A 13,836-nucleotide genomic window follows, 5' to 3' on the forward strand; every position below is an offset into this window, starting at 1 on the left:
CGTGTCCACGGAAAACAGAGCAGTGGCGTAGAGTCGGGACTTTTCGACTGTACTGCTTCGGAGCCGTAGTTTGTGATTTATGAATGCGCTTTGATTTTTTACAATAGACATCCGAATTTTTGCAACAAAATGGAATTGAGATGAAAAGAATACACAAGGTGTTGACAGGTCTCAATAACCGTACTTATCGAAATTTATATACAGGGTGATAAAAAATAACACACTAATCGTGTGACACGGTATTCGAACTGTTTATAGAGCACAAAAAAAAAAATGTAAGAATTTTTAAAAATGCGCAAATTAAAATATTGAAAAATTGTGAAAGCAAAAAATTGAAGACACGTAAAACTGAAAAATCGAAAAATTAGGAAAGTGAAAAACTGAATTATCAAAAATAAAAAAAAAAACAAAAATGGAAATTTTCAAATTTTGAGGAATTAAAAAATCGAGAAATTTTAAACTTATAACTTGAAAAATGGCAAAATAACAATCGAAAAATTGAGAAAAATAAAAAACTTGAAAACAGAAGCAGTTGAAAACTTGAAATACTGAAATACAAGAAATTGTGAAATTAAAAAAATTACGAAACGAAAATTTGAAAAATCAAAAAATCGAAAAAGAAAATGAATGAAAGAATACATTTTCTAAAATTCAAAAAAATGGAATACTTAGAAACGAATAGTTAAATAAAAAAATTGAAGAAAAAATCATAGATGAAGTAAAAAAGTTAAAAATATTTAAAAATGGAAACCTGTCGAAACAACATAAAATTGTGAAACGCAAAAACTTTAGGAAACATAAAAATGAAAATTAAAAAATCGGAAAAAACAAAATTGAAAATTTCAAAAAATCGAAAAAGTTTAAACTGAAAACTTAAAAAATTGCAAATCGAAAATTTGTAAAATAAAAAAACACAATGCAAAATTGGGAAATCTTAAAAATGAAAAATGAAGAATTTTTACAATTGCTGAAACCAAAAATAAAAAAATTTGAATTGAAAATTTGAAACAATGCAAAATAAAAATGGAAAAAAAAATCGTAAAAGTGAAAAAGTTAAAAATCGAAAAAAACTAAATGAAAACGTCAAAAGATGAAAAGTCCAAAATTCGCAAAATTGTAAATTGAAAACCCAAAAAATTTGAAACTGAAATTTGTGAAATCGAAAAAGTAAAAATTTAAAAGTTGAGAAATCGTAAAAACGAAAAAATGAAGAAAGTTTTTAAATTCGAAAAATTGAAAAAAAGCTGAAAAATCGAAAAATTGAGAAATCATATGAAATGAAAAACTTAAAAATATTTAAAAATCGAACCTATCGAAAAAACACAAAATTGTGATTTAGAACAATTTAGGGAACAAAAAATGAAAATTGAAAATCGGAAAAACAAAATTGAAAATTTCAAATTTTGAAAAATCCAAAAATTGAAAAAGTTTAAACTGAAAACTTAAAAAATTGCAAATCAAAAATTTGTAAAAACGAAAAACACAATATAAAAATTGAGAAATCTTAAAAATGAAAAAATGAAGAATTTTTAAAATTTAAAAAATGGAGTATTAAAAAACAAATAGTAAAATCGAAAAATTGCGGAAACCAAAAATAGAAAAATTTTAAATTAAAAATTTGAAAAATTGCAAAATAAAAATCGAAAAAAATGATAAAACTGAAAAACTTCAAAGTATTTAAAAATTGAAAATTTCAAATATTCTAAAAGCGGAAAAGTTAGGAAACGAAAAACTGAAAATTCCAGAAACCTAAAAATCCAAAATTCGCTAAATTGTAAACTGGAGACCCAAAAAAATTTGAAATTGAAAATTTGTGAAGTCGAAAAACTAAAAATTTGAAAATTGAGAAATTGTAAACGCGAAAAAATTAAGAATTTTTAATTTTAAACAAATAGTAAAATCTAAAAATTACAGAAACGAAAAACTGAAAAATTGAGATTTTAAATTAAAAACACGAAAAATTGCAAAATAAAAATTGAAAAATTCAAATATTGAAAAAACAAAAATTTGTGAAAGCGGAAAATTTAAGAAACGAAAAACTGAAAAATCGAAAATAAACCTAAAAATTTAAACCTTCAAATGTTGAAGAATCCAAAATTCCAAAAATTTTAAATCGAAAACTCAAAAAATTGCAAATCGAAAATTTGTAAAATAGAAAAATTAACAATTTAAAAAGTAAGAAATCGTAAAAACGAAAAAATGAAGAATTTGCAGAAACGAAAAATTGAAAAATTGAGAAATTTTAACTTGGAAACACGAAAAATTGCAAGATAAATACGAAAAATTGAGAAATCATAAAGGTGAAAATTTAAAAGAATTTAAAAATTGAAAAATTTAAATATTGGAAAAACAAAAAATTGTTACCGCGAAAAATTGAAATCTTCAAATGTTGAAAATTCCAAAAATTTTAAATCGAAAACTCAAAAAATTGCAAACCGAAAATTAGTAAAACCGAAAAACGAACAGTTTAAAACGTGAGAAATGATAAAAACGAAAAATGAAGAATTTTTTTAAATTCCAAAAATATAATATTAAAAAAAGAATAGTAAAATTGAAAAATTGATAGATTTTAAATAGAAAACTCGAAAAATTGCAAAATAAAAATCGTAAATTTGAGAAACTAAAAATTGAAAAATTGGAGAGTTGAAAAATTCGAAATTCGAAACATTTTAAATCGGAAAACAAAATCTAATACTTAAGGAATCATGAAAACAAAAAAATTTTAAAATTCAGAAATTTAAGAAACGAATAGTAAAATCGAAAAATTGCAGAAACGAGAAATTAAAAAATAGAAATTTTGAAATTTTTAAAATTAAAAACACGAAAAATGGCGAAATAAAAATCGAAGAATTGAAAAATCATAAAAGTGAAAAATTTTAAAATCTTCAAAAACTGAAAAATTGAAATACTGAAAAACTAAAAATGTGTACAAACGAAAATTTTAAGAAACGAAAAACAGAAAAATCGAAAAATTGTGAACGTGAAAAATTGAAAAACGAGAAATTAATGTATTGAGATTTTCACAATTTGGTAAATAGAAAAATTGGAGGAGAATTTTAAGGGAAAACTCGAAAAATTGCAAAATAAAAATCGTAAATATGAGAACTCATAAAAATGAAAATTTAAACACATTTAAAAATTAAAAAATTGAAGTATATTGAAAAAACGAAAAATTGGAAAACTCAAAAATGGGGAAAAAACTAAAAATTGAAAAATTGAAGAGTTGAAAAATTCGAAATTCGAAAAATTTAAAAAAAAAAAACAAAAAAAAAACTAAAATTCCAACATTTCTAAAATTAATATCTCCAAAAATCGAAAAAATTTTAATTGAACACTCAAAACATTGTAAATCGAAAATTTGGAAAATCGAGAAACTAAAAATCTCAAAATTGCCGAATGGTAAAATCGAAAAAATGAGAAATTTTTTATTAAAAATAAGTAGAATATTAAAATAAATGTAAAAGCGAAAAATTTAAGAAACGTAAAACTGAAAAATCAAAAAATTGAAAAATTTTCAAATTGAAAACTCGAAAAAATGCATAACCTATACACATTAAAAATTGAAAAATTGTAATATTGAGAAAACAAAAAATTGTGAAACGGAAAAATAATCAAAAAGTCGGAAAAAAACAAAAAATGGAAAAATTCAAAATTCGAAAAATTGCAAATCGAAAAACTAAGATTCTAAAAAAATGGGAAATGGGAAAATTGAAGAATTGGGAATTTTTAAAAACATATAAAATAGGATATTAAAAAATAAGAAATAGTAAATTCCAAAAATTGAAGAAACAAAATAGAAACATCGAAAAATTAAGAAACTGAACTCGAAAAATTGGAAATCAAAGTATTGTAAAACAAAAATCGAAAAACTAAAGAATTTTATGATAGACTTTAGAAGTAATGTTAATAGTAATAATAGTAGTCTTAAATGGAAACACATTATGAGAAAAGAAAAATTATTCACAAGGTCTTGACAGGTGCCATTAACCGTAGTTGTCCAGCTTGATATACAGGGTCATAAAAATGGCGCACTAACCCCATGACACCTTGCTAGGACTAAGTATTTATTGAACAAAAAAAATAACAATCCAAAAAATGTTAAAAGCATTTGACTTTTCTTTTCGGTATTTCACCATATTTAAATCGCTATTTGGTATTGAGTATATGAAATCGATCAGAATTTTCCTTGACTTTTTAATTTAATATATCACAACACGTTGAAAAATTGTTTAGAAGGAATCTGAATTAAAAAATATGTATGTATTAATGTCAAACAATAATAAATTAATTTCAGACGACAGAATTTCAAAGATTGTAAGTATTAAGAAGGAAAATTTAATTTTTTAGGTTAGGTAGATATGCACTAAGTATTCCTGATTCTCACAGCATTAATTAACCCGCTCCTCACTCCCCCTGGAACACCGCTTACGTCATTCCAACCACTCACCGCCCGATAAATCCGATCTCGCTCCAGCCACCCCGAAAGCTCGAAAACCCGTGCGCTACCGCTCCGGTCCGCAGCGGCGTGCGTCCCGGAAAAGCCGTCAGTGGCGTCCGCGTCCCGGAAAATGCGATCTCTTACCTGTGCGAAGAAGCAGCGCATGTCTGCACGCTGTCGCGTTCTTCACCTGCCAACGGTCACTAACTCACACACTAGCACTGTGCGGTTGACTAACGGCGACTTCTTGGTTCGCTTCTATATAGCGGCCCCACCATGCACCCCCTACCGGGGGTGCGCACCACTAATTATCACCCCCGTGCACTCCAGTGGCGCGCGCTCGCCGCGCTCACGAGCCGCCGATGAGGCGGAATGGAAATGAGGCGGCGGCATCCTCTGTCGGCGAAACTCCACTAGGCGCAGGCTATTTATTTGCTTGTACACATTCGGAATATGTTGATATCTTCGGATAACCGGATTGTTGACCAAATCTGGGTGGAGGTGCGTGGGGATTCGGGGAAAATGGGGCGCTGGGGGGAATTTGGGATGGCGGCAGGAGGGTCAGGTGGTAAGGAAAAATTTATTTTTGTGTGGTGCACTAATCCGGACAAATTTTTATTTTGTGTGTTATCATTTATAAAATTAAATCTGCAAAATCAACTTTCATAATTTCTAGCTGGAATTTGGCGCCAAACGAAATGTAAACAGAAAGTGGTCATTAAAAGTACGAGTCATTAAACAGTAGTTATCTAGGTCTAAAATCCGGCAGTAAATTTACCTGTTTCATCTTTCCGCCAGGTAGCCTGGGTTAGGGAGAGCTAAAGCATATCCAGTATAGGGAAATACATATAAACTTCTGCCCAAATTTTTGCCAAAAGTATACGTCCGATCGTAATAAAGTTCACACCGTTGAAATAAGCGTAAAAAACCCTACCCAGACTGCTTTTCCGTTTTTTAAATTTAGTTGTCGAAAAAAACTACAACGCGTTAAAATTGTGATGAGTATGAAATTATCTGGTTTTCGCTATTTATGGATCAATTTTAAATTTTCAAAAAGTTGCATTAGTAGAAATTGTATTAAAAAATCCATCTTAATAAATAATTGAGTAAACAAAGGCAAAATATTTCAAGTTTGTGGTCAAACAAACTTTAACCATTTTTCTAGTCCACTCAAATCTGTAACAGGTAACCGATAAAGACCGTCCTTTTAAACTCCTCATAATCCGACAATAAAATTTTATGGAGTGTCCACCCTCTAAGGTTTTCTAAATTTAATCTGTAAGTCACAACGCCAAGTAAGAGGCAATTGAAGACACTAACACACAAAAAAAAGAAAGCTGTTCTTTTCAGCAACAAAAAAAAAAAATAGCAAGAAAAATAAAATCAATTCTGTATTCACTACGATTCCATATTATATGGGATGTCGTTTAGAGTGACATTTTTTTTGTGCTTTTTAGTCAACATTAAAAAAAACGGTGCTTGAAGAATACTGCAATTTTTATCGAATTAAATTCTCACCATTTTCTTTAAAATAAATTAATCAAAAGGCATTTTTAAAACCCGTTTGTAATAAACTGATCATAGTTCTGTGTTGTTTTAGTTGTAAGAAAATTGTTGTTTTTTTTTAAGTTGTCCCTTCCTTCAAAGTCTACAAAATCACGTTTGCTGGCATTAAATTATATTTTTGCATGAAACAAAACACTAGATGCCTAGAATTCGATTACATTACAAGCCCTCCAGATTCTATCCTAAATAATACACCAGGAACGTCAAGATTCTTTCATTTTCTTAAAAAAAGATTCTACGGGCAACCAAGATTCTTTCACGTTCCTAAAAAGGACACCAGTTTATTCACATTTTTTTAAAAAAGTCACTAGAGGTCCCCAAGATTTTTTTCAAAACACAAGGGATTCCAGGATTATTTTAGATTCTTAAAAATCATGCAAGGGTTTTTTACGGCAATTTCTTATTTATTCTTAAAAATTGACACATTGGCCTTTGGGCATTCGAGATCATTCCAGATTATTTTCAAAATAAAACACAACTGATTCCCAAGATGCTTAAAAAAACACAATGGCCCTCCTAGGATTATTTCATATTTGAAAAAAATATACATTAAGGACTTTTAAGAATCTTCCAAAAAGAAAACTTCAAAAATTTCCAAAATATTTTAAAATTTGTTTTCATAGTCTTACAAAAACATTCGAAATTTTCAGATTCTTTCCGAAATAAAGCACAAAGGACCTCCAAGAATCTTAGAAAAAACCCCTAAAGTTATTACACATTCTTAAAAAAATACATACTAGTGGCCCCTAAAATTCTTACAAATTCTTTCAGAGAGAAAATATTCGGAACGTCCAAAATCTTTTTAAATTGTTTTTCCTTAAAATTGTCTCACAAAAAAAACACCCGGGGCTCTAAAGGTTCTTTCAGATTCTTACCGAAATAAAACACAAAGGACCTTCCAATATTCTTAAAAAAAGACACCAGGGACCTTAGGGTTATTACACATTTTTAACAATTTATACACTAGGGGCCTTTGAGATTGTTTCAAATTCTTTCAGAGAGAAAACATCAGGAACGTTCAAGACCTTTTAAATTTTTTAAAAATCAAAACACAAGGACCCCTCAAGATTATTTCACATTGAAAAATCTGGGTCTCACAAGGTTTTTTGGAAATTCTTCCTGGAATAAAACAAAAAGGACCTTGAAGATTCCTAAAAAACGACATCAGTGATCTTAAGGTTATTGCACATTCTTAAAAATATATATACTAGGGGCCCTTAAGATTCTCCCAAATTCTTTCAGAGAGAAAACAGCAGGAACCTTCAAGATCTTTTAAATTGTTGAAAAATTAGAATGCAAGTAGCCCTCAAGATCGTTTCAGATTAAAAAAAAATCTGGGGTTACCATAGTTTTTTTCAGATTCTTTCCGAAATAAAGCACAAAGGACCGCCAAGATTCTTAGAAAAAAAAACTTAAAGTTATTACACATTCTTAAAAAAATACATACTAGTGGCCCCTAAGATTCTTACAAATTCTTTCAGAGAGAAAATATTCGGAACGCCCAAGATATTTTTAAATTGTTTTTCCTTAAAATTGTCTCACAAAAAAAACACCCGGGGCTCTTAAGGTTCTTTCTGATTCTTTCCGAAACAAAACACAAAGGACCTTCCAATATCCTTAAAAAAAGACACCAGGGACCTTAAGGTTATTGCACATTCTTGACAATTTATACATCAGGGGCCTTTGAGATTGTTTCAAATTCTTTCAGAGAGAAAACATCAGGAACGTTCAAGATCTTTTAAATTGTTTAAAAATCAAAACACAAGGACCCCTCAAGATTATTTCACATTAAAAAATCTGGGTCTCACAAGGTTTTTTGGAGATTCTTTCTGGAATAAAACACAAAGGACCTTGAAGATTCCTAAAAAATGACACCAGTGATTTTAAGGTTATTGCACATTCTTAAAAACATATGTACTAGGGGCCCTTAAAGTTCTCCCAAATTCTTCCAGAGAGAAAACAGTAGGAACCTTCAAAATCTTTTAATTTATTGAAAAATTAGAATGCAAGCAGCCCTCAAGATCGTTTCAGATAAAAAAAACCTGGGGTTACCATAGTTTTTTTCAGATTCTTTCCAAAGTAAAACATAAAGGGCTGCCAAGATTTAAAAAAAACAGAGACCTTAAGGTTATTGCACATTCTTAAAAATACATACACTAAAGGCCCTTGGGTCTCTTTCAAATTCTTTCAGAGAGAAAATATCAGGAACGTCCATGATCTTTTTAAATTGTTTAAAAATCAGAATGCAAGGAGTCCTCACATTGTTTCACATTAAAAAAAATCTGGGGCTCAGAAGGTTTTTGTGCGATTCTTTTTTAAAATAAAACAGGGGATTTCCAAGATTACTAAAAAAAACATCAGTGACCTTAAGGTTATTGCACATTCTTAAAAATATATATACTAGGGGCCCTTAAGATTCTACCAAATTCTTTCAGACAGAAAACATCAGGAACCTTCAAGATCTTTTAAATTGTTGAAAAATTAGAATACAAGCAGCCCTCAAGATCTTTTCAGTTTAAAAAAAAAATCCTGCGACTACCGTAGTTTTTTTCAAATTTTTTCCAAAATAAAACACAAAGGGCTGCCAAGATTCTTTAAAAAAAATACCAGAGACCTTAAGGTTATTGCACATTCTTAAAAATATTAGGGACCCTTGGGACTCTTTCAAATTCTTCTACAGAGAAAAATTAGGAACGTTCAAGATCTTTTTAAATTGTTTAAAAATGAGAATACAAGGAGCCTTCACATTGTTTCACTTTAAAAAAAACCTGGAGCTCACAAGGTTTTTTTGAGATTCTTTTTTAAAATAAAACCCAAGGGATTTCCAATATTCCTAAAAAAAACATCAGTGATCTTAACGTTTTTGCACATTCTTAAAAATATATATCCTAGGGGCCCTTAAGATTCTACCAAATTCTTTCAGAGAGAAAACATCAGGAACCTTCAAGATTTTTTTAATTATTGAAAAATTAGAACACAAGCAACCCTCAAGATCTTTTCAGATTAAAAAAAAATCCTGGGGCTACCGTAGTTTTTTTCAGATTTTTTCCAAAATAAAACACAAAGGGCTGTCAAGATTCTTAAAAAAAAATGCCAGAGACCTTAAAGTTATTTCACATTCTTAAAAATACTAGGGGCCCGTGGGACTATTTCAAATTCTTTTACAGAGAAAAATCAGGAACGTCAAGATCTTTTTAAATTGTTTAAAAATAAGATACAAGGAGCCCTCACATTGTTTCACATTAAAAAAAAAAACGTGGAGCTCACAAGATCTTTTTGAGATTCATTTTTAAAATAAAACCCAAGGGATTTCCAAGATTCTTAAAAAAAAAACATCAGTGACCTTAAGGTTATTGCACATTCTTAAAAATATATATACAAGGAAGATCTTTAAAATGTTGAAAAATCAGAATATAAGAGGTCCTCAAGATCGTTTCAGATTAAAAAAAACACATGCGACCTTATGGTTATTGCACATTCTTAAAAATATGTATAGTAAGGATTTTGTCAAACTCTTTCACAAAGAAAACATTAGGAAAGTCCAAAATCTTTTTAAATTGTTTAAAAACCAGAATACAAGGATTACTCAAGAGTGTTAAAAAAAAAAAAAACACCCAGGGCTCTCAAGATTCTTTCAGATTTTTTCCGAAGTAGAACACAACTGACCTTCCAAGGTCCTTGAAAAAGGACACCGGGAACCTTAAGGTTATTGCACATTCTTAAAAATATATATACTAGGGGCCCTTAAGATACTACCAAATTCATTCAGAGACATCAGCAACCTTCAAGATCTTTTAAATTGCTTAAAAATCGGAATACAAGGAGCAATCAAGATTATTTCACTTTAGGACTTAAGATTCCTAAAAAAAGACACCATGACCTTAAGGTTATTGCACATTCTTAAAAATATATATACTAGGGGCTCTTAAAATTCTACAAAATTCTTTCAGAGAGAAAACATCAGGAATCTTCAAGATTTTTTAAATTGTTTAAAAATCAGAATACAAGGAGCCCTCAAGATTGTTTCACATTAAAAAAAACACGGTATTTCCAAGCTTTCTTCAGATTCTTTTCGAAATAAAACACAAAGGACTTCTAAGATCTTAAAAAACACCAGAGACCCCAAAGGCTATTTCACATTCTTAAAAAAATATCTAATAATTTGTTAAAAAATTAGAACGCAAGGGGTCCGCAAGATTTTCAAGATCTTTTTAAATTGTTTCAAAATCAAAACCCAAGATTGTCGTCTTCTTAAAACAAAGACATTTAGGATCCCGAGACTAATCCAAGGTTGATTAAAATTTTAGTAAATGTGTAATGACTAATGAGTGTATTAAAAAAAGGTATAAAAAATGTTCAAAGATACGACGTACGTCTGGTTTCATGGCCGGCCTAACTGATATATTTTTTTATGGAAAAAAGCATCGATTTAGTAAATTTAGATTTTTTCAAAACGAATCAGGTTTTCCTTTGTGTCAAAAAATGTCAGAAAGGAGGTTCGAGCATTTCAAGGATGCTTTTTTCTATAATAAACTTTGCAAATAACTGCAGAACATAGAATTGACATTACATTGCATTTTTGCATTCTTAGAAGATCTACAAAATGCAGAAAACCGTCTTTCGATGAAAACTCCGGTGTTATATCATTTTGGTTCGAAGAACGTACATTAAATATATTCATTTTTTATCGTTTTCTAATATTTGCACTTTAGTTATCTGAATAAATATTTCCAGACGTGAAACTGCTTGCTAATATTCGAGTCTGCATAAATAAAACCTTGGTTCAACGTATTTTTTACAAAGAAACATTTTTATATTCCAGGAAACAACAATGTAGGTGACAAAGTCTGCGATCACCATGACCCACAGCAAAACTTGTCTTAAATAACTTAGCAAAAATTTGAATTTCAGTTCTTTGCTGATCTTGACATCACGCAAAAAAATTAAGTGGGTAATTTTGACTCGGCGAAACTAAGTGAAATTATTTTATCTTTGTGGGAAGGATCCAACAATGAATGAGATTCGTACATCGCCATTCATCTGCTTAAGGTAAAAACCCCCGCCGTAAACTAAATGGATATTTAGTACTCCGGTTGTTAGAACTGGTCATTAAAGTCTCATTACGGAGTGAAAACCCCGAACCACTTTACCTCAAAAGCTTGAGATTCTTAATTACCCGGAGTGTATCTAGTTCTAGGAAAGCTCGAGCCTTAATTTACGAATAATGGTAATAGTTGCAGCGAAATCTTAAAGTCGTTCGAAAGAAAAGGAAAACTAGGGATTAACTCGTCCCAGCCCGAGTTAACGACCGATTCAAGCGCAACAGAAAACTAAAAATCTGCAAACCACAAATTTATCGCCCCAGCCCGCCGCAAGTCCCGCACACACGCCCCTACACGCACCCCCCGCCGTCCAGCGATCCCTATCTCTTTCAGAAAATCGGTCCGATGGCGTTCGGTCCTTTTAATTCCGTAGACGTTTGTCACCGTCGCCCCAACAATCCCATTTTTCATCGTGAGCGCGTCCGCAATATAAATATTGTGAGCCGGCCCTAGGAGGCCGAGAGTCGCTGATCGATGGCCTCGTACATGACAATTAATAAAGAGCGCGCCATTATGAGGTGGTGCCTCGAACGCCTCTCAATCATCCGCATCAACATGTCACCGACAAAATTCCGGCGTGACGGTGACAGATCCGAACCGACAGATCAATCTCCGGGGAGCGCGACCCGGCGATCACTCATTGTCGATTCCCAGAAGCCGTTATCGCCGATCTGCAGGTCGCTGGGAGCGGCGACTTCAGACGGGACGACAAAGGCCGCCGAGGGTGAGGGTGTGTGGAGAAAGATACAAAGCGACGGATTTTTAAGGGAGAAATGTGCAAGCAGTAGGTGAATTAATAATATTATTAATAATATCTTCTAAAGAATGAAAAATTATTCTGTCGGAATTTAACTAAGTAATATAGACAAAACTCAATTAACTGGTAGACTTCCAAGTTCACAAGATTTAACAACTTCCTGGTCCAAACTTTGGTCTCAAGAATTTCAATTTAATAAATCTGCCTAGTGGATTCCTCACATATCCAATAACCAATAAACTATCCACAGTTACACCAATGAACGATAATCAAATAGGACATGACGAATTGATAAATGGTTTCAATGGAACACGAAACTGGAAATCACCAGGACCAGACAAAATACATAATTATATTATTATTAACATTTCCAACATTATTATAATATGGTGTAACTTCTAACTTATCTAAAACCTAAAAATAATAACACAACAAATCCATCCAATTCAAACCTACATCAAAAAGGGGCAAAATATAAGCCCCACCCACCCACCCGTAAAATCCGTATTTCTCTACAAAATTTTATTCTTTTAAGAACATATTTCACATGGTAATTTTTTGTCGAGAAATGAGGATTTTGCAACTAAGCTCCGCCCTCGCCGCACGATGAATAAAAAAATCATCACAATTGCGAGGGGGTGGGTGGGTGGGGCATATATTTTCTACATTTTTTGTTAATATACGAAGTCTTCTTTTTCCAACAAGAAACTAAAAACGTATTTAACTATCATGTTGCTCAAAGAAAACTATATGTAACTAAAAAAAATCCAGATCTCAATTGTGCTGAATCTTTTTATTCGTTCGTCAGATCGAGGGGCGGAGCGTAATTGCAAAATACATATTTCTTTACAAAAATTTTGAACACTTTTTAAGTTTCTTGTTGTGAAAATGAGACTATGTATATTAAGAAAAAAGGGCAAAATATAAGCCCCACCCACCCACCCGATCTCAATTGTAAGGATCTTTTTTATTCATTGTCAGACCGAGCGGCGAAATTTAATTGCAAAATCCGTATTTCTCTACAAATTTTACTCGTATTTCGCACGGTAATTTCTTGTAGAGAAATGAGTATTTTTCAACTAAGCTCCGCCCTCGGCTCACGATGAATAAAAAAATCATCACAATTGCGAGGGGGTGGGTGGGTGGGGCTTATATTTTCTACATTTTTTCTTAATATACGAAGTCTTTTTTTTTCCAACAAGAAACTAAAAATATTTAACTATCGTGTTGTTCAAAGAAAAATTATAGGTAACAAAAAAAAGTCCCGATCTCAATCGTGATGAATTTTTTATACGTTGTCAGACCGAGAGGTGGAGCCTTAATGCAAAACACATATTTCCTCACAAAAAATTTGAACATGTTTTAAATTTCTTGTTGCGAAAAGAAGACTATGTATTTTAAGAAGAAAGGGCAATATATAAGCTCCTCCCACCCACCCTATCTCAATTGTAATGATTTTTTTATTCGTTGTGAGACCAACAGGCGGAGTGTAATTACAAAATCCATATTTTTCTATAAAATTTTACTTTTTAAGAAGATATTTCACATGGTAATGTCTTGTAGAGAAATGAAGATTTTGCAACTAAGCCCCGCCCTCGGCTCACGATGAATAAAAAAATCATTACATATTGAGAGCGGGTGGGTGGGCGGGGCTTTTATTTAACACAATTTTTTAATATACGAAATCTTCTTTTCGCAACAAAAAACTAAAAATATTTAACTATCGTGTTCTTCAAAAAAAACTATAGGTAACTAAAAAAAAGTTTCGATCTCAATTGTGATGAATTTTTTATTCGTTCTTCAGACCGAGGGGCGGAGCGTAATTGGAAAATACATATTTCTTTACAAAAATTTTGAATGCTTTTTAAGTTTCTTGTTGTGAAAATGAGACAATGTATATTAAGAAAAAAAGGGCAAAATATAAGCCCCACCCACCCACCCTATCTCAATTGTAATGACTTTTTTATTCGTTC

At 31.2% G+C, this 13,836-nt stretch overlaps 1 protein-coding gene across 1 annotated transcript in view; it reads right to left on the reverse strand.

Moving 5' to 3' along the window:
- The window catches only part of LOC135142767 (palmitoleoyl-protein carboxylesterase NOTUM), a 53,826-nt gene extending 49,053 nt beyond the window's left edge, over positions 1-4,773 (reverse strand). Inside the window, exon 1 of the mRNA XM_064074510.1 lies at positions 4,583-4,773. Within this exon, the coding sequence (XP_063930580.1) occupies positions 4,583-4,603 (21 nt within the window). The 5' untranslated portion in view covers positions 4,604-4,773. The remainder of the gene's footprint in view (positions 1-4,582) is intronic.
- Between the last annotated feature and the right edge of the window lie 9,063 nt (positions 4,774-13,836).

This window comes from Zophobas morio, unplaced genomic scaffold, assembly GCF_036711695.1.
Source record: "Zophobas morio isolate AGI-343-1 ecotype UQ-CSIRO unplaced genomic scaffold, CSIRO_AGI_Zmor_V1 ptg000054l, whole genome shotgun sequence".
In the NCBI taxonomy this organism is placed as follows: Eukaryota; Metazoa; Arthropoda; class Insecta; order Coleoptera; family Tenebrionidae; genus Zophobas; species Zophobas morio.